At 40.8% G+C, this 21,730-nt stretch overlaps 1 protein-coding gene and 1 pseudogene across 2 annotated transcripts; one reads left to right on the plus strand and one right to left on the minus strand.

The window, feature by feature from the left end:
* The first annotated feature begins 394 nt into the window (after positions 1–394).
* Positions 395–18,321, plus strand: LOC126557995 (protein gooseberry-neuro). Of its 2 annotated transcripts, XM_050213924.1 has the most exons (6): positions 395–458; positions 2,734–3,047; positions 5,849–5,920; positions 9,293–9,416; positions 17,465–17,926; positions 17,997–18,321. In XM_050213924.1, exons 1-6 carry the CDS (start codon positions 395–397, stop codon positions 18,308–18,310), a joined length of 1,350 nt encoding a protein of 449 aa, XP_050069881.1. In that variant the 3' UTR covers positions 18,311–18,321. The 2 variants fall into 2 exon arrangements, with proteins under 2 accessions (XP_050069881.1, XP_050069882.1); XM_050213925.1 differs by lacking the exon at positions 5,849–5,920.
* Positions 18,322–20,342: 2,021 nt separating this feature from the next.
* Positions 20,343–21,645, minus strand: LOC126558217 (uncharacterized; annotated as a pseudogene).
* Positions 21,646–21,730: the final 85 nt, after the last annotated feature.

Genomic DNA, 21,730 nt, shown 5'->3' on the forward strand with positions numbered 1-21,730 from the left:
CACATAAAAGTGTGATTCTACGCTCTTTGCAGCCATCGCGCGACTTTCACGTTGATCGTTGACATGCTGTAGAAGTGCATTTCGCTGTGCATTAATGCGTGCAGTGGCAGATGATAGTGATTAGTGTAGCTGATAATAGCATCCTTGCATCCTGCTACTACTGCGCTAATGAAAATAATGTTCTACGATCGTGTTTCGGGTGTTTACAATGGTCGAAGTGTTATCAAAACGAAGTGTTTGTAGATACTGAAGTCAAAAATGTAGTTTTTGCTTGCTGCGAATTGAAAAGAAGCTAAGTGTAGGTGAAACACGTGTGATAACTTAAAAGAAACTTTTTTTTGCTAAAAGTGTATGGAATAAAGTATTCAAAATCAATCTCGCAACCGAAACCATCATGGATATGTCCGGTTCCAATTCCCTAAACATGAGACCTTTGTTTAGCGGTTATCCCTTTCAAGGTAAACACAATATTCCTACCCTTCTTATTCTATTCATTATCCTTCTACGAGGTAGATCCACACTAAGGGTATGCCTCAAGCAATCAAGGTTCTGAAAATATAACTTACACACAATAACGATGTCGTTTAACTGGTTTTCTTAATTATGTCTTGTATTATAAGTTAACCCTGGATATAAATTTTTAATTCATGTAAAATAACAGCATTATCAGACAATCAGTAAACAGAAAACGGCTTGAGAAACCTACAGAGTATTAAAGTCTTTGGAAAGTTCCCGTTCGGTTAAACAAATTACTCAACCTTGCAACCATAAAGACTGAACATTTTTTATAGTTACAGAATACAGAATTAAAGTAAGTTATACACTCTTCAAGCTAGATCTATTACAGCGAGATCAAAATTCTAGCTAGTTTACCTAGAATCCAAGTACTAGAAGAATCAGAACAATAATCGTCGGCACATGTAGTCCTTTCAAATACAAATGTCTAGCATATAACATACACCACACGCTTTATCGTTTCAATTGTCAGCTCAAAAGCTAAGGATGCTCCAGGGCTGTGCCGTCTGCTTAATCAGTCAAGGTGTCGAAGCGCAAATTCACCGTGGCGATATGCGCATTCCGAACAACAGACGATGGTCGGGAAGCCAAGTCTATCGTCGATTCCGATGGACGAAAAGAATAGTGGAGAGTTGAGGAAAAGGATCTCACCTTTTATTTCTCAAACCCATGATCATTCTAATCTCCCAACTGGCCACATTTATCCTCTGCCGGCCTACACCGCCACACGCAGAGGCAAATATTCTCGCGAGCTTCAAAAGTTTCGTTGTACGGCGAGGCGCAAGGTATGGTAGTAGGCATGCGGTGGCAGCAGTGTTGCAGCGGTGAGGCATATGGTGTACAAATTAGCCATACCTGAATTCCGACGAATCGGACCACAACACAAACCCGGTCAACCGGGGGCGAGAAGAAATGGAAAACCGGAAAATCGGAATTTTTCACGCTTGGACCAGATGTTTTCCTGCCCAAGATCGATCCGGTTCGATCGATGATGGCTCCTGGAATAAGATCATCGGTTTTTGAAGCTCAAAAAACGCGCACACACGCACACACGCACACACACATATATGTATGCGTACGAGCAACAACTCCACAAAAGACGTATAGAATGCAGCGTGCGCCCCACGTGTACACTGTCCATACGTGACGTCAGAGTGTCGCTGTCAATTAAGTGCTTTTGCATCTTTTTCGTCGCTCGTGTCAGCATCGACAGCAAGCGTTGTGATGAAAGCGAATGGATGAAAGAATGCATGTTGTACATTTTCCAATTTTCTTCACACCGGGCGTGCAGCAGCTGAAAATTATCTACCGAAAAGAGCTGCTAATGGATGCGCATCAGTGCGCAATTTTCTAGTGAGGAAAGATTGTTGCAGGAGCAGTGATGTTTCATTTTATACGATGGTCAATTTTGTGCGTTGGAAGTTGTAGTATTGCTACGAATAAAAAAATCTTGGAGTGTTTCTTAAATTTTATTTTTCTTAGCGCGATGACGTTTGATGACTGCAATATGCTTTTCCCAAAAGCTAATTACCTATAGTTTTCTTGTAATATTTATTATAAAAATCAAGGTTTACTTGTATTTGTGTCACGTTAATCGAAAATGTAATTTATATTAAACTGGTTTAAGATCAATTTTAAACTTATTAGGATAAGATGTAGCTGAAGCTCGGTGAAACACCAAATGTAGCTTGAAATGGTTTAAAAGTGTTAAACGATGGTTAAATGTTCGTATCCGGCGTGATCGAAGGGTGAAGCGATACACGAAAGTTATATATGAAGACATATGAAAAAAAAAACACCTGCGAAAAGAAAATGTCAAAGTTTGTGAAATTACGCAAAAGTGCTTAAAATGTGTATTTTATAATTCTTTACAACTCACTAGAAAGTAAATGTTGCCTATCTCTGCTAGTTTTGGTTTATTCATAAAACACAGTATGTTCGCATAGTTAGGTAAAGGACCGTAGCATAATTGTGAATAACAATTTGAGACATCAATCATCTGGTTCGATGACAACTTTCTAGGTACAATTTTTCTGCTGAGCAAAGTTGGGGCTCGCGGGGACCCCAGCGCAAACATAAACCGAGTTCGTGGTTCCATCCAAACGACTTCTACAGAAATCTAAACTTCACTTGATTGCAAACGAATACAACCCGACCAAACCTTGCTGTGTATAAAACTAATAGCTATTCTACATTTTTCTTCATTTTCCTACCCAGGTCAAGGACGTGTGAACCAGTTGGGGGGTGTCTTTATCAATGGGCGACCGTTGCCGAACCACATTCGGTTGAAAATCGTCGAGATGGCCGCATCAGGGGTGAGGCCCTGCGTGATTTCACGCCAACTGCGCGTTTCTCATGGATGTGTATCGAAGATCCTAAACCGCTACCAAGAAACCGGTTCGATTCGTCCCGGCGTAATAGGTGGCTCAAAACCCAAAGTAGCGACACCGGAAGTGGAAGCTAGAATCGAGGAGATGAAGAAGATGAACCCGGGAATTTTTAGCTGGGAAATACGAGAAAAGTTGATTAAGGTAAGCATTGCTAGAGCAGTGGTTAAAGACTTTGATGTCAAGGTACATACAAACCAACTTTTGAATTCTAGAAGAAAAACCTCTTAAGTATAAAATGATTCCTCTCTAAGGTTTTTGTATCGTGTGAGTGTATCGCAGAACGCAGCGAGAACAAAAACTAATCATCAGGCAGAAGTAGCATCCCAATATTGATAAAACCGAATCAAAGATTGTATCTCTCGCGTGGCTATTCACTCTGGGTAGCATCACCATCATTATCTGAGCTCTGCAATAGAAAAATACCATACCATTTGCCTCATCTCTACCACTACCACCATCGCGTTACACAATACATCAATAGTCTTATTGCCTTTCTCGATTCATGCTCTGCAGTTCTGTCAAGGATAATGCAAATAGCTCAGTCATGCTGCTGTTATTAGCTCGGTGTAATCGATTTTCTCTTAGCGTATGAACATGTGATAATAATGAGGATATATTGAACAGCGTGATCACGCTTCCTGGACTGGATGTTTTGTTTATCCCTTTTTATTCTCGATGACACCGTTGAGCGCACGTTGTGCATAGTTTACACTTTTGAAGTATCAATAAGAGATCCACCTGCTCATATGCATAAAATATTCAACATTTTACTATTTTACCTTATGCACGTGAAGATTTTATTATCAATCGCTTGTAAATGGTAACATTAAAAGCGTTTTAAAGACAAACGTTTTACTTTCGTGGATATCCAACACTCGATACAAATGTTATGATGCTGATCTGTTTTGTTTTGAGTTTTTTGTTTCACTTCACTCAGCTTTTCCAACACACAGTAATGGTCAAGCCGTATAATTGCATTGAAGCAAGTAAACGCGGCTACTAGCCCCAAGCGTACTTTCAATGAAGCTTTACGTTGATCAATCTTCCTTTTTCTCTCTCTCTTGCGGTTGGAGGTCTTGGTAGCTAGCATCAACACCGATACCAGTGTTCAGCAGTGCTGAGAAGCCAAGGGGAGGGTACCAAAATTAGGAATCATTTTTGAGTGTTAATTTGCTGGGGTGCCCGAATCTACTACTTCCCAGATACCGCTAATGACTTTCGTCAATGATGAATAGCCCTCGGGGTCGTTTTCGGTAGTCGAAAGTCCGCTTTTGGCGGCTGTTCATTTCGTCCGGAGGTGTTTGTGGAATATTAGCTTTAGCCGGCGAATTGTGATGAATGATGATATGGAAGATCATCACGGGAAGCTGCCGAAGCGCGGAAAGGCAAGAAGAACGAAAGGCGATCGCGGGAAATGTAGCACCCCAAGACAGCGAGAATGAGACGTAAAGCGAGTTGAAAATTGACAAAAAAGCTCATCATTTCGTCCAAAGTAGCCGTCGATCGACACAGACTTTTGCAATCGGCCTGATACAAACATCATTCACAAACACCCGTTCAATCGGGTGTGAGCAACGTACGTACGTACGAGCGTTGGGCGATGGCAGGTCGTGTGGCGGCTGTTTGCAGTAAACATAATTTATTTTCCACCCAGTGAAAAGTGTTTCGACAATGAAACTTCAATCTACTACCGTGACTCATCATGACGTAACATTCGTCCAGATGCGTATGAAGTCGTGAATGAAATTCTTTGCAAGCCAGCTCCAGCCAGCTCCAAGAGCGGGCGGCCACGGGCGGCCAAGACGGTCGCTTCAGCTCGCAGTCAATGCGACCCATTAAAACCGATCTCCCGCGAGGGACGGATTACGCCTAACGCTGAAACCGTGTAACATTTCTCACCCAACGGAAATTCCGGTAGCGTATCTGATCTTTAGTCACGGATTGTTTAAAAATACATACATCCAATTGTTTGCCGGATCCCAATATTCCTCAACACGCTCTTGCGTCGTGTGTTGGACCAGGGGCCGTACGATCAGTAGCCGAGTTGGTCGTAAGGCGGTAGAAGGAATAAATAAGGAACTCTCGCTCCCAAGAATCGATCTGCCGAATTTGATTGATTCCAAATGAGATTCTTTGTGAACAGTTTAATTTATTCCACTCCCATCGCATGTACGGTGCGGTGCTCCCCCTCCAAGCTTATCTTTTCTATACAGCAAGCTAAACGAAATAATTCGACTCTAATCTGTGGGTATCTGTTTGATAGGTCGATGGAGCTATTTAAGTCATTCCAACACTTGGTAAATGAATGAAATGCTTCGCCTTTACCGCTGTACTGGGCGGCCAGATGCCTGGGCATTGAACGATCGCGATCACACATCACCGATCAGGCGCATAATCTGCCGACTACTGACACTCATTCCCGGAAACTTTTCGATGCCGCTACTAGGCACGTACCTGGCTCGCAGATCGCGCGTGGAATACATGGGAAATTACACCGCGATGATCCGATTAATGAAATTTGTTTTCTATCAACCTCCTGAAATGATAGGCACGAAACGTCAACGGGACACCTCGACGAAGCTGACAGTCAAATACACGAGATAAAACAAGCATTTTCGGAAGGTAGCTCTCTTCTTATCTTGCTTTCGATGAATTGGAGCAAAAACTGCTTTACCTTGCTTGGTGGTGAGTTTGTGAGATAAGTTCTTTATTTTTTCACCCCGAGCTGTCATGTCAATCTCACGGCGTGTATCTTACGTGCGGTAGTGTTGCTCTGCCAGGAGTGCGTTCATTCAGTCGGCAACACCAAAAGGAACATCAAACCTCCCAATGAATAGGTAGAAAAAGGAAGCGCAAGACAACAAACAATAAATTATAAAACGAAGGAAAAAAACAAGATTATGGAATAGAACTTTTCCCTTTCTGCTCTTTTACCATTCTAGACGGCCGGCTCGGACGACCCCAGCGATAATAGACATTCTGGTCAACTAGGACCTGATGTGGGCTACCGGCAGGTAAATGCCTTTTTGTAGTACAAAAACCTCCCATCTTGATACTAGTCCTTCAGCAGACAATGAACACTATTGCTTATTGTTTATCTGAATCCTAGCTGAACTCCAAAGTCTAACATAACATAAATGTATGCAATTCAATTATTCTTACGTTAAACACAAACAATCCTGAAGTAGGAATTTCTCAAGCAAATCTTTGTAGAATCACCGAAAATTCGCATTCGCAGACCATGTTATGACAATCGAATATGAAAACATAAATCAATATGACTTTGAGAAATGGGTTTCTTGTATAATACAGCTCACAGTATCAACTCCATACACTCATACACACACACATAAAGCAGTTCTATCTGGCCGAATCGCCAAGGAAAGTAATTAAGTTCTGCAATTATATCCATCACAATCTGAGCACCAGCATCGCGGTTAATGTCGTGGCATCCTGTCATTAATGTCAATGGAATTATTGAAAAGCGGCACGAAATAAATAACGCTTATTTACATTAGGCGACAGCATTTCGGGCGCTATCAAACAAGAAGGCAGCTGGCAGCATTTGTGTTCAGCGCCGCTCGTAATTTTGCGGACAGCTTACCCAGGGCCTGTAAATGATCGAAAACGGCATAATTCATTTGGAGCAGAACCCGCTTTTTGCACAACAGAGCGACAGCATCTACCGGCGCTGTAGCGCATACTTGCCCGGGCCCGAGATATATTCCATGTTGATGAGAAGAAAAGAAAGAGCCACAGTACAGAAACAAAACAAAACGAAGTAACAACAGCAACAGCAGAAACAACCTTAAATCCGACATGAGAACTTAACCTTCATAACGCCTGCCTTCGGTGTGTACGAAAGAGGATTTAATATGACAATCGAGCTGTGCATTCTCCGGCGTATAATGTGTCCGGGCATTATTCAGTGCGGATTGAAATTCTTTCGGTTTGTTGATTCGATTTTCTTTTATCACTTCATCCGTTGAGTCAGTATGTCACTATTAACAACTTGATTAGCCGTCCTCATTTTTACGGATTTCCTTTTTCATTATCAAACTCGCTAAACAGCGTTAAACTCTTAGTGCATATTGAGCAATGCCATCGCAAGATTTTTCAAGTAAATTTTTCATTATACCATAGAGATCTAACTCAAATTTTGCCACAGTTGTACAATAAAGACTCACTATCTTTCGGTAGGTAAATCGCCTAAATTTTCTCTGTTCCTAGTTCGTTCTCCAGTCAACGCTCTGTTGACATTGGACCTAACCCAAAAAAAAAATCAAACATATGTACCAAGCGAGTCCCTGACACCTGTTGCCCATGGAACCGCAGCAAATCTGAGTGGTGAGCGAAGTTCCTTTTTTTTTTGACGCCCACCAAAATGCATCCGATGTGCAATACAATATTAAGCAATTATTCTTCCTTATGCTTACACAGTCTTTGTCAAAGATCTCGAACGAGACGAGTGGTACAGGGATTAAGGTGTAGAGCTAAATTGAGCAAGCCACACGTTTTTGACTGAGGCGAGGCGTAGGCGAGAATGACCCTTAATTAAGAGCACGGGCTGTAACAACTGTTGACGTGCAAATTAATACTTGTCTGTTGTCTACCTTGCTGCAAGTATGAACATCACGCAAACTCTCTCTAATTAACACATAAAGATTGATGGATTAGACAGTCGGGAAGGGAAATAAATGCGATACCCAAAACAATGATTACCAATAATCTCTGCAAAACTGCTTGTTGGTGATATTGATAGACACTTCAAGCATGGACGGTTGGGTTTCTTCTCCTCCTTCTGGGCTTATCAGACTTTCTGGTACCTCGTAGTTGGATTGTTAGTCCTACAGAGCAATGGTTTGATCCGTTATCCCTACCCAGTTCCCAGGTTTTGAAACAATAATTGCCGAAATTTAATTTATTAATTGAAAAAAAAAAGTTTTAAAACTGCTAGATGGGTAGGATTTGTCCCAAGAGCTGTTACCTCAGCTGTTAAATTGCACCTTAAAAGCCTATTAAAGCATTTTGTTTTAAACAATACCTATTATCCTTTATCTGATTAAAGCTTTAAAAAGTGCGCCTTTGTAGGTTTTTAAAACTTTTAAATGTCGGTATATGTTGAACGTTTTCCGTTCGGCAGTATTCTAATATCTTCTTCCGCGACACCTAACTGCCAATGCTGTTTTTCATTTTTTCTTTCCCTCTCGTCTATGATTGACTTTCTCACCTACCTGACTGAATGTCGAATAGGTGTTATCATGATCATCATTTAATTAACAAACGCACGATCGGGACGCGCAAGGAATGGTGGAAAAGGCACGAGACCCGTTTTGGGTTTCTTGCTTTACTCTGTCTTCCGCGAGGGAGCGGTCAATATCTTTGATTCCTGTTTGATTTGAATTTCGGCGTTTCTATCCTTTCGCTTTTGCCGAGGCGTCATCATGACACCACCACAAAACGAGTCTGATGACGGTCGGGAATCGTGATTGTGGTAAATTTAATTGAAAAATTAAAGACCAAAAAGGAAAGACCGACAGCAAGTATTTGATGGTTTTTGTTTTGCTTTGGACGTGAGGCCTAAAATATAATGGAAGAACACAATTTCGCGGGAAACTATCGGCATTAAACGCATAGATGTTTGCAATACAGTGCCACAGGTGGATATTGATTGAAAATTTGAACTAGAACTAGCTACTGCTTAGTTTTGCTCGTGGCATACTCATTTGAAAGATTATCAAATGTACACACAACGCATATTGAATGTAACAATTTTATTCCCTCAAATGCTCCATAATACAGAAAAGATACAGAAACTCAACGCATCTTTCCACGTACACTTACATACCCAGACAATTAACATCTCTCCTAATGCCTAATGGTTGTAAAATGAGTCTATAATGCTAAAAGTAAACATGAGCCCTTAAACCTACGTCCTCAAAGCGCAGCGAAAAGAAAATGGGTAAAAACTAACAGGACACAAAACGTAATAGGAAGCGATCGGCCAAGAAGACATTCCAACGATGTGTGTGACTGTGGCTCTCCATAGTGGGAAAATTTAATTAAAAGCTGTGAAAAGTGTTAGCACCTACAAATTTACAGCTTCAGAATCGGAAGATTTTTTTTTTTGCCCCACTTCACTGAAATCGCCGCGTAAAACAATACCATTTTCGTGTAACGAAACCTAAACGCCTCAGGTTCAAACCAAAGAAACAGTCAACCTGTCTGCCATGCTGTCGGGATAAACAGTGCAGGGTAACCGGCTAGGAATCTTCGGAAACAAGTCTAATGAGAATTAAATAAAACGAACAAACGAGCAGCTTCCATATTTGTTTCATCGAGCAGCTTTTGATCATCTCCCATTGTTTGACCGGTTTTGCTTGCAGGAAGGAGTAACGGATCCGCCCAGTGTTTCTTCAATAAGCCGACTACTGCGCGGTGGTGGCGTTGAGCCGGGCCGGAAAGACGATGATGGCCGGAAGGACTACAGCATACACGGTATTCTGGGAGGTAAGTTATACACTGGCGCACCCTGTTTGTTTACGTGTTTTTTTTTGTTTCTGTATGTTCTGCACTGAAAATGAAGCATCATTTACCTCCTCCATTTGCACATTTGTCACATTGTGACAGTTACAGTTACATAGTCCGTTTCTAACGCACAACGGACTATGGATTCGAATCTAATAAAAAATCCGTTATAGACCACGCCTTCTGATGCCATGTAATTGGATAATCAGTCCTACTAGGGTACGGTCCGAATAGTATCTGAACCCCAGTCCTGCCGTGTGAAGACCGGCGCTGCAGTCACCTTATCGCTGGGCCGCTTCCTAGAATGTTACCAGTTCATAGAATATTTGCTCAAAAAATCCTTTGTTCTCCCGTTACGAAATGCCAACAATTAATGTAGCTAAAGCATTTTCTTTATCCAACTGTGGTATTGAGAAGAGTTTAGGTCTCTGCATTTATTTCGGTCTTTTCCAGCAATTTATAATGCCTAACAAATTTTAATGTTTGGGAGAGATGCTGCCAGCCACTGTTCCACGTAATCGGACAAACTTGGCCTTTACTTCATGCTCTAAGTGTGGCAGACACTGAAACGACAGTGAAACCAGACATCATAGCTGTCACGGGGACTGAACCGGTCTTTCGAAATGACTTAATCTGTACATTACAGCCTGGGCGATGCTGTTCTGGTGCAAGCGCAATCTCAAAGGAGAGACACTTGATTTGAGATCTCAAAACTAGCTCCCTTCTCAGTCACACGTCCTGCGCTCTAAAAAAGCACAAGTTGACTGACACGATACTCGGTGATAACTACATGCTCATTCCGTGACACTTTGTTTCGTTCGAAGCTTCTACCGTTGGGTTATACTATTTTCGCTAAGCAGAGTAGTTGTTCAAGTTCGTACGCCAATATTCTAAGCACGAACTATGTACATCGTTTTACCCGTACCCGTTACCCGTAGCCTCTAACCCAAGCGACTGTTTTGGTCAGACAACAAATATTGAAAAAGTAGCAGGTTTGTCGCTAAATAGCTGTTTGACCACGTAGAATACGCTCAATGCCATTTCAAGTGATGGCGATTGTCATTGCATAAACACTTTTGTACGTTACGTGAGGAACACATGTTGTACTTGAAATTTTTCTTGTGCTAAAACGATTCTCTCTAGATTATCAATATTTTTTCTTTCTTTTCTACTAATAAACTGTTGTTAGATATAGTCTTAGTATTATTCACTAACAACAACTTTTGTTGCTAGTCTATATTCAAACAATTAAAGAAAGAGTGTTTTTTTCAGCTTTGGTGGTCCACAGCTGTTTTGACAGTTGGTTTTAAACACATGAATGAACATCTCTTGTCCAGATACCTGAGAAATTAGTTTGATCTTCTTTGTAACTGCCGCTTCCAAAGACAGACTGGTCAATCATTATTTCACTAAACAATGCCATCGGACAAAGACCACGTGTTGACTAATTTCTGCACACCGCTATTGCTCTAGGTCATGAGGAACAATGCGCATTTCAGGCATGAAATTTATGCAGCATGTGCCCATGTGGTAGTGCATCTATGCCTCCTGCAGAGTAGTTGTAAGTCCAACCAATGTCCAATAATACGATGAACGACGACTGAGAAGGCCATACTTTGCATCAAAGCCAACGGGGTCTCCCTGCAAACTATCCAACCGGATGTCCGGAAGAGGATTTTTCAAACAGTTGCAGTTTGCACCATTATTTTCTAGCTCAGTATTATGGCAATCTTGACGCTGGCTGCCGAACAAGTCTGCTTGCATGGCATCGTTCAAAAGTGAGGCGAGCATGACAAAAGGTTTTATTGCACTTTCCGCTGCTATCCGGTCGGAGTGCGGAAACCTCGATACATGCAACTTGACACACCTGTTTGAGAAAAAGGAAACAATGGAAACAGCCAAATGCAAACAATAAATTGTTGGTAAACATAGAAACAAAAGCATTGTTATTGCAAAGCATATAACAATGTTTTTTTTTTTTCAATTTTAAAGTAATGTGAAGAAACCAAGCTTATAAAATTTTATTACTTAAGATTTTGATTTAGATTTAGAAAGACTTCTGTAAAATACTTCAAAACGGAGTGTTTTCATTGTTTATTAAATTGCAAATTATTTAGTTAAATCATTTACGTACAAGTACTTAACATTGTTAACTATGTTCAATGCAGTTATCGATCTTGGTACAACCGGCAATAAATTGCGGCATTCATCCTATTACCATCCTTTCTCTTATAACCTAAATAACCAATGCTGAAGATTAAATCAGAACCTTCCAACGAAACTATTATTCTTTTTCATAGCATTGTTCGCAAACTTTTCCTGCCAATAAGATCGCCCTCTTATGTTATCATTCTGCAAAGCATCAATAATCAATCAAATCATTTCGATCATTGATCTCTCCCGCCTTCGGTAGCAATTATCTGCCAAACACTCGCTATTTTGTTTTTGTGTTATGTTTGTCCCTTGATGTAGGGACGCGCTATAGAAAAGTAAAACATGAAAAATGTCACTTCACAAAACGACCATTAAGATACACGCTCACAAGGCTGACAAGGCTCACACCTAAACGAAAGAATCCCATATCGCATCCCATCCCTTTCGGTTTGCTGATGCCAGTTTTTTAGGGATTTCTTTTCGCCTCCAGCAAACGGTCATCTCAGCATCAGCCCCGCCAACCAGCAACCAGCGTCTCTTCCGGGTGGTTTCCTCTTTCAGTCGGTGATTTGTGGTAAAGGCTCTCTTACTGTTTCTTCACCATTTACCACCGACGATGTACACGGGCATCGGTTTTCTAAGGATTCCGACCTGAAAAGCCACCCGGGAAGGGTGACAATAATCAAAAGGTTGTCGTACAACATCATTTTCTAACTTTCCTAACCGTTAGTATCCTTTGGCGGTGCTGTGTAGTGCCGCTTTGATGCGGGACCGCCACAAATGAAACCTTGAAAATCTAGAGCAGTGTAACTCCCGAATGCTCTTTATCGATGGTTACACTTTCGTCTCGGTGGTTGACTTCCTAATGTGTCACGCAACCGAGCGCGTAAGGAGGATCTGAGAACCAGGAAATACGAGACGGAGTGACGGCAAACCAATGATTCTAGCGGGCTCCTTAGCAATTAAATCTTAACGCTCAAAGGTAAGGGCATGCACCTACAACAGCTGGATAGTAGTGGTACAGATTTCGTTGGTGGTCGTAGATACTACTGCATCGGTTTTTATAGAGCAGAGAATCTTTCGCCACATGTTAGCAATAAATCAAAATGTAACTCGCCGCGTATACCCAACATTATTGCGTGTTATCCTTCTTCAATGATAGCTTCTAATTTCGAGCAAGTAAAAATCTCTTGCTCTGGCTTTCTGACTTTTGTAACACGGTAACACTTTTGCACAATAACACAAAATCATAGGAGTGAAGCTTTTGAGTTTGTTTATATGTTTTTATGCAATTATCGTTCTTCTTCATACTTCAAATGTTAGATTTCGATTTAGACAACAATGTACACATTTTTGCTTATTTTATCTATTAGTTTTTATCTGTCTTCTTCGGGATCATTTTTTACACAATGTTCATTCTTCTCCTTGACATAAACACTTTCTCTATCTAGAATATCATGTAGGGGATACAGGAAGTTAACACTCTAGAAATAACAGTTTTATACAATAAATTGAAGTTTACTTCGTAGCTTCTAGCTTTTGGTGGCAAGTTGTCGGCGTTTTTCTTGAATCTATTTTGATGAGTAATACATGCATCATTAATCTTGAAATGCCCTGATGCACCTGCAGCAATTCCAAGCTTTACTCGTACTCTTGCTGCTTTACATCGTTTTTTTTTTCTTCTTCAGTGGTTGTTATGTGAAGGATAGGAGTCCTGACGGTTTGCTTCCTTTGTAAGTAGTGTTGGTTCACACATCGTATAGTAGTTTGAAACAAACATTCATGGCTTTGAACATCACCGCGGACCAATTTTGAAAACAGTTCAATCTGCGAAGGGAAATCATTTTAATGCTTCTAATACTATCTTCTACGCTAGCAGTTCTTTATATATAAAACAGTATCTTCTACGTTCTTCGAACCATCTACTACTACTTCGTCCATTGAAACATTGTTTGACTCTACCATGGGAGGTATTCTAAAGTCATTTCTGGTATGCACTTGTTCACACACAACAACACTTGTTCCTAAATAACAAACCTAATTTATTTTCTTGCTATATAAAACAAAACATTTCCTAAGTATTCGATTTCGAAACTACTACTATCGATACACTAGGTATAGCCATGCCAAAATATAGAAACATCGTACAATACATTTTTACTTTCTGTCGTATTTTTAATTTCATTGTGAAAAACTACAGTAGTTTATAAAGCGAACATCTATGCTAAGCGTGTTTGTTCTTATAGAAGGGCAACACAATCTCATTTTTTACTATTACAATAATAGTAGGCAGTCTAAATTTCTAATGTTGATTATACGTCACCTTAGCTACTTTATCAAAAGCCATTTTTCCGTATTAATAGTCTTCTTTTTCGAAATGGCTTACTAGACTTGCCGATACCACGTAGTTGGATAGTAGGATCTCACTACAAGGGGACGGTCCGGATGGGATTTGAACTCCGGTCCCGCCGTTTGAAGACCGGCGCCGCTGTCGCCTTACCATCGAGCCGTCCCCGGTGGTTATATCAGTAATATTATTCAATAACAGTAGTAAATGTGATAATAACAATAAACAGTTTCATATTATTACAGATATTAATTCAAGCTTTGTATAATTATGCCAAAATCTAATTGTATATGGAAAATCAACATACACATAACACAGACAACTTACATTTAAACAAAACACCAAATCAAACAAAATTTAGTTTTCCTACTAAAGAGCTTTCGCTGAACTCTTTTTCAAGTTAAAGTTCCATTACTCCTGACAATGATTTGTCCCATGCCGAAAATGTCTATTTTCGTTATCCAGATTTAAAGCTACTTCCGAAAACGGTTCAATATCAAATGTCTTCCGGAAATTAGGTCACACCTAATACCGAAGCGCCTTTCTCATGGTTACATCATATGTTTAAAGCGTTTGATGCAACACTAATCCTTCCTTGTTGTTCGGTGTGTTCCGTACACAGCACACGCACTATCCATGTACCGTGTCGTCCATCCCTTGATCGTACCGACCGATATTACTCCCATTTGTGCCCTCCAACACTGAACAAATGAGGCGAAATCCTTTCATAAAAGGGACCAACTAATAAATGAGTGTGAGTTTACAGCAGCTAATACCGCAAAATTGTACCTAAGTGTCAACCGACACAATGGGTCACATGATACCGAAGCCAATATACCTTTGGTGGCGGTAAACTTCAAAGCGATCTCTTTCCTCCGGACCTGCTCGGATTCGATTTTTACGTACTGTACGCGATGGAATGTCCGAACGAGCTAAGGAAAACCGACGGCCAGCCAAATAAATGAAGGTACTTCGTTTCAAAAGCTTAGGCTCTCTGGACTCCTCTGCTCAAGTGCAGAGGGCTCATCCGTACACCATAGACGCTCAGTCGCGGCGAAATGAAATGAAAAATTGGTAAACGAAACCTTTTAGCCTTATAATAATTTATTAAGGGGATTCCAACCGTCAGACGTAGTGACGCTTGTTCTCGCTTGTTCACTGTAGAACAGACCGGCCGAGCCGAGGATGATGTTTCGAAGAAAACGCTAAAGAGAATACAAAAAAAAAACACCATTACCGAACAGACACCGAAGGTGTTGAACATGATGGTGTCTCACACGATTGCAGCACCGGTCACAACTTCCTGTACTTGCTGCACTGATTACTGAAAAATGACATTCAATATCCGATTATGAGCTGCGCGCTGTTTCCTCGAAAGTTTATGACGTACTTGGTATGCTCGTAAACTTCAAACATACGAGGAAAACCACCGTGCAAGCATGTTCTGTGTGTTTGAACACATTTTAGGTAATGAATTAACAATAAGACGAACGGGATCACGACACATGTTGCTTACAGTTCTTATTTTGAAATATTTTCAATACCTACAGGGACATTGCAAATACACTTAACATTTATCGAAATATTACAACTGGACTTTTCTGCCGTTATCAGCCCATTGTGTGTATACCGAGATTAATTTTAACTTCCTTTGCGACAAAGCCTAATTTTTGGGATATTATTTTTTTCATAGAAATATTGCAAAAGACAATCGACCGAACAACGACTGCCCAAATGTCTGCACCTTCCAACCAAAAAAAAAAAACGCTGAACATACTGTCCATCGACGCTGCGTTGAAATTTCGCGCGTGCTGACGACATTTTACGTTAAGCTCTTGCGCACGTCTTATTTCAAGTGGATGGATGCTTCCAGACATCTCCCAGAAAGCCACGCTGTCTGCGCGAGTCAATTTGCTGCTTTCTGTCTTTCTCCATTCGTCTGCATGGTGTCGGTGCAGTGAATGAGCTATTTTGCTTCCAGATTAGCACCAACGCCGTCAGTCTGATCTTGAGTGGACTGCGTCGGTCTCGTTGTGATGAGAAGCCTTTCGTCTGTCGCTGGTCATTTGCTATCGATCCGTGAGGTTCATCCACCACAGGAAAGTCCTAAATTTTGCTTCGGTTTTGTAAACCGACTCACAGAACCCTAATGACCAGTTCGCTTTAATAGCTTTTTAACGAACATTCTTTTTCCTGTGTTGTATATGCTACATATCAATAAAAAAGAATAATATCTCGCACGGTTTCTGAACAGCAACAAACACTTCCAAGCCTTTGGAGGATCATAAAAATCGGAGAACGTTTAAAGTTGATTTGTGAATATTGTGACACTCTAATGGTACCTGCTGTTGTTCCGTATGCGAGGACTTTGCTTCTTTCTTCTAATATTTCAGCAGAGTAGAGCGTCTTAACTAACACTCCATTCAACTGATGTGAGTTATTGGGAGGAACCAATTGACCAACCAATATTTTTGTATAACATGTTAACAACTATGTTATATTGTGCAAAGTTGAAGACATCAAAAGCCAAAAAATCACAATATTCATTTTATCACTCATACGACTACCATGGCATGTGAAACTATTTGGCCAATGTGAATTAATTTAACTGCTAAACGGTGCTTTAACAATAATTCTTAAAGCATCTATGCCACATTTACTGCAATGCAGAAACATCGTTTGTGCTGGTTCTACGCAAAAAAACACGTGACATGTTTTGCGGATATAAGTGCTCGTTTTTTTTACTCCTTTTCTTCAAATTATTTTCTCCAAAATTAAATTATAATGTACATAAAAAAACCCACTGTCAAAAAAGCGTTGAAATGTACGATTTCGTAAGCTTGTGGCTCACAACGGAGTGTTAAGGAAACGCATTCATGAATGGACACACCAGCATTCTTACGACAATGCGATTTATTTGACATAGATTGCAAAATTTGGACGACGTATAATTTTGCCAAAGGATAGCAGCATTCCTATAGTAGTGAGGAACTGATACGTACCGATATTGCATTTTTTACTGACACATGGTTTCTTTATACAGATTCATTTCTTATAATTACTGTTTACGCGTTACCGGATTTACGAGCATAAAACATGGTGGTATCATGTCAAATCTTTATGTAGTTGAAACATCTGGACACTCCAACCTAGCGTCAGATTTATGGCAATGTATTGATTTTCCGAAACAGTTCCGTTAATTTTGGTATGTTTTTGCTTTGACATGACGAAACAGTTCGGTAACAAACCACCAACGATGAAGAGGGTAATAAATACAGTCACTTGTTTGGTGCGTTTTCATGTTCCACCACATCTGGTGTGTCTCTGCCCGACCAGTGTCGTTGGTGGGTCGAAGTTTTAACTGATTTCAATTACACGCCACATTATGCCACCGACCAACCACCACCATTCGTCCGTAGCGGTGACTAATTTCAAACCTCTTTTTTTTTCGTTCTACTTCTCTCTTTCCATTTTGTCCCCATCGATCGTTGGTCCATTGCGACATGATCGGTGTTTCGTCATCTGCTAGGACGCGGATCGGACTCGAGTGACACTGAATCGGAACCGGGAATACTATTGAAGCGGAAACAGCGTCGATCGAGGACCACCTTCACGGGTGAGCAGCTGGAAGCGTTGGAAAAGGCCTTCCAGCGTACACAGTATCCGGATGTGTACACGCGTGAAGAGCTGGCCTCCACCACCAACCTTACCGAAGCACGCATACAGGTATGGTTTAGCAATCGGCGCGCTCGGCTTCGCAAGCACGCTGGAGCACAGATGTCCACCCCGCTCAGCAGTTTGGGCACGCTGCCAATGTCACAGTATCACCCCGGAGTGGCGTCCAACGATTCGTACCAAATGGCGGCAGCAGCGAACTATGAGTTTGTTGCGCAAAATCCTTCGTCGTTTTCCACCGGCCATTTCCAGCACGGTCACTTTGGAGGGCAAAACTTCTCGACCAACCACATGGGCTTCCACCAAAACAATCAAGGTAAGAGAAAAAGCTACCCAAGCGCTGCCTTGACGAAACTTTACAGTAATCGATCATTGCTTGCTTTCAGAATTCCTTCCTTCAGAGTACACCAAAATGATGAGCGAGGAGTACATCAAGCCGGCACACGAGAATTCTATCAAACTGAGCCCTTCTGCGACGCAGGCTGAAAATTACGCCAAAGTACCACCTGCGCCACCGGCGGCAGCGCCCATCGTGACCCAGGAAACACCATGGAGTCAATCCTATCCACCCCATCATCCGGGTCAGGCGTATGCTACCAACTTGGTCGGCTGTCCGCCCCCCGTTACGACTGCTACCGCAGCAGACTATCATTCAATGCAACAGGCGGCCACATCCTACCCTAACAAATACTGGTCCTGATTGGTTATCGTGATATTAGGTACTCGCACGCTCGCATCGCAATACATTTGAGAATGCATCCTTTCACGCTAAAGCACCGTTATGCGACAAAAAAAAAAAACACGCACACCACCTCATTATTCAGATAAAGATGCTGATTGATAATAGACTGCAAACGAAGAAGCTTCTCTCGCGACGAAAAAGACTCTTTGGCGCACTAGCAATAGCGCAGCTTAGCATTCAAGTGATTACGTTCCCCGCTAGACTCTCTAGGATCTAATTAGTTATTTAGGTAAGGCAATTTCTATATTTATTTTGCTTTTAGCATAACGTTTTAGCGTAAAATAGCAGTTTTGGATATTCTCGTTCTGCTTTAATTTGTAAGTAAGAATTTAGCTAAATAATTGCTACATTGTTTAGATGCATAAGAACACGTTTCATGATACAAAAATTGTCAAATAAATCTTTTGCTCTGCACCTACTACGCTATGTATTATTTAATTTGTTCGATTAGAGCGTTTGCAAATCGGAACCATCATGAAGGTATCATTTCTTTCAGTTTATAGATGTGCATCAGTCCGAAATTGATTAAGGTTTTATTAAGCATTGTTATTGTATAAACCAAGAATGTCGACTTAAAACTGAGTAGAAATTATGTTTGTTTAATTGTTAAAAGAAGCTGTTCTGTACAACGTATCGGAAAGAAAGATGGCTGCAGGACGTAGCACTTGCTGCATTACTTCTCCAAAAAGAATTGTATATTGAAAGTGAGACTGCTTTTTGAGACGATAAAACTAATCGTTTTCACTGGTCTCACCTATACGAGTGATTGAAAGGAGCGTCTTAGCACAACGATAATAATTTATGTTTTATTATTTTTATAATTTGATGTTTTTAAATTGTTTGTGGTTTAGAAATACTAAATCAGAAAAAATTATTTGATTATATTTTGCACGATTTGACTGAGACGTCTCGGTTGCCATACACGTATGTGTGAAAAGCGCTAAAATAATAGTAAAATTATTATGAACGTAAATTTATCAACGCAATATACCTGCATTCCGAACTAATGAATGCTAAATTAAGATCATTTCAGGAAAAAACCTCAACGCAGAGATTAAACCGTCCTACGTTTTTTAAACTGAGGAAACGGAAATGACTAAAATTCTCTATAAATACCACCGAACGAACCTACGTTCCAAAAGCTCAATGATTACATACATTAAAAGGTTTGACATGCCTGCCTAGCAGCCATGAACGTCGATCAATTACAAGCGCCTAAAGGTATGCAATCAAAATACATATGTTCTCGCTTGTATGTTGGAAAAGATTCAGTTCAACTCGGTTTACCTTCTTTTTCCCCACCATTTTTAGCTAGCTGGAGTTTTGGATAGGAAACCTGAGCATTTATTCCAATATGTAGCTTACCAATAAATTATTTACAGCCAAACAGCCATCGATGGTAAAAAATGTAATTTTCTGGGTAAAGGGATTTTTTCCGTTTATTTACAAAAGCTTTGATTCTCTGAGATGACATTCGTCACTCTAAAGTGTGACTCTAAATAGGATCGTTGCTATGCTCAGCCCATTCCCGTTAAAATTTAAAAATACTTTCTTAGGTTTTAAAATTTATTCTTAACCATTAAAATCAACGAGATGACTTATGTATTTACTTCCAGAAGATATGAAATGTCTATAATCCTATTACATAATCTATAATACTTGCGCACTTTCAATTCACTTAAGCGTTACTAACTGATAGGCTCGATAGTGCTTATACACTTTGGGGCTTCACAATACCGCTCCGAGTTGTATGCAAATTCCAGAGTATATTTTAAATTGCTGAACTGCAATTACTGAAGAATGTAGGAGATGAGGAATAGAGAAATGTTTCCCTATTTATCTATTTATTTACGTGTACGGATAATTATTACTACACAAGGCAGTAAAATTAGAATGAGATTCAAAACAAAAAGTGCTATAGTTATAAAAAAAGTGTACCCAGTTTATTCAGTATTTGTGATGAATGCGGCGACCAATGAGCTTACACGTATTAAACTAGCGAAGATACAGAAATAGAGGGCCATTTTGGCCAAGGTGGAAGTTGCACTAGTGTATCCGCCACAATCGTTGGGTCGGTGGAGCTTTCTGTTTGTTCTTCGGTGACTGGTGTAGTCGAACTAGATTCACTCATCGTTGACATGGTGGAAGAAGGAATGGCCGTGGTAGTAGTCAACACCGGAGGAGGTAAGCATATTCCGAGTCTGGGACTAAATATGGAACCCACGCCTGGACACACTTGCTCGTAACCAAACAAATTGCCCCTTACTTTACGACACCAGTAAAACTTGGAAGTATCGCCGGGCTTTGCTATGAATCCTTCCCGTGGACATTTAAACACGCAACTGTTCGATAGCGTATTAAATTCCGAACCTTCAGCACATTTGTACACCAATACATTTCTTAACGTAGGACGATTCCGATTACGATTGTAATTGCAGTACGCGTAGTAGTTGGGATCCTGCGGAAACGGTATGAATATAGATCTCGCATTTGAACGACACTGTATCGTTCGACATTGGCTATTACGGCTGCATGATTTTTTCTTAGAGTTGTACACATATTCCGAAGGACATTTGAATGCTCGCGAGTAACTTCCAATTGAGGTGCAGTAATGGAACTTTCTACAATCCAGAGGATCAGGAAACACTCCTATTCCGGTGCACAACATACCAATACGGCTATCACCACTCTCTCCATAATTGCCGTCTACACCAGCAGTATACCTACATTCGGGAAATGTGGGATCAACAGTGGCCAGACAGGAACCTCCCATCCCTGTAGCAAGCGTGTTACAAAACGTTGAAGGGGGACAATTATTTTCCGGCAACAATGACTGATCATTAATTCCTGGGATGCAGACACGGACTCGTCGACATCCGGTACACACGATCGTAGTGGTGTTGGTGCAGCTGCCAGCCAATGTTTTGTCAATGAAAGGTGGAGAAAGCTTCGAACTAAACAACGCACCGTACCACAATGAACTGGGCATTTCGTTATCTGGCAACAAGTTTTCCTCGGATGAAGCAAAGGGGTCAAACAAACCCGTTTCCAAAGAGTCCGAATACATTCCCTGTCCCTTGGTGGCAACGGTTAGGAAAAGCTGGTGAGTAAACGTGAAAAGAAGTGGCAAACGTTGTGTTATTCCATGTAAATGCAGAGCTTAAATTGTACAATAACTTACCAGCAAAAGCAAACCAACAGTCTTACGAAGCGCCATAGTTGTCTGCAACATCAATAGTCAGAATAGCGACTACTCGATCGGCAAACATGCGCGGCAGCCTTTTATTCACCATCGCGCCACTGTTATTGCCATTTACAACCCACATTTGCTTTGCAAAGTAGAGCAATAGGGAAGTGTGAAGTACTTCTAATCATCAT

The sequence above is a fragment of the Anopheles maculipalpis genome, chromosome 2RL, assembly GCF_943734695.1.
Source record: "Anopheles maculipalpis chromosome 2RL, idAnoMacuDA_375_x, whole genome shotgun sequence".
NCBI classification, from domain to species: Eukaryota; Metazoa; Arthropoda; class Insecta; order Diptera; family Culicidae; genus Anopheles; species Anopheles maculipalpis.

What these genes read in the sequence shown, in the direction of transcription:
- LOC126557995 (XM_050213924.1), top strand. Translation starts at nt 395, where the DNA reads ATGGATATGTCCGGTTCCAATTCCCTAAACATGAGACCTTTGTTTAGC. An exon ending in TAGCGGTTATCCCTTTCAAG is followed by an intron (nt 459 to 2,733) that starts GTAAACACAATA and finishes TTTCCTACCCAG; the next exon opens with GTCAAGGACGTGTGAACCAG. An exon ending in TACGAGAAAAGTTGATTAAG is followed by an intron (nt 3,048 to 5,848) that starts GTAAGCATTGCT and finishes TTACCATTCTAG; the next exon opens with ACGGCCGGCTCGGACGACCC.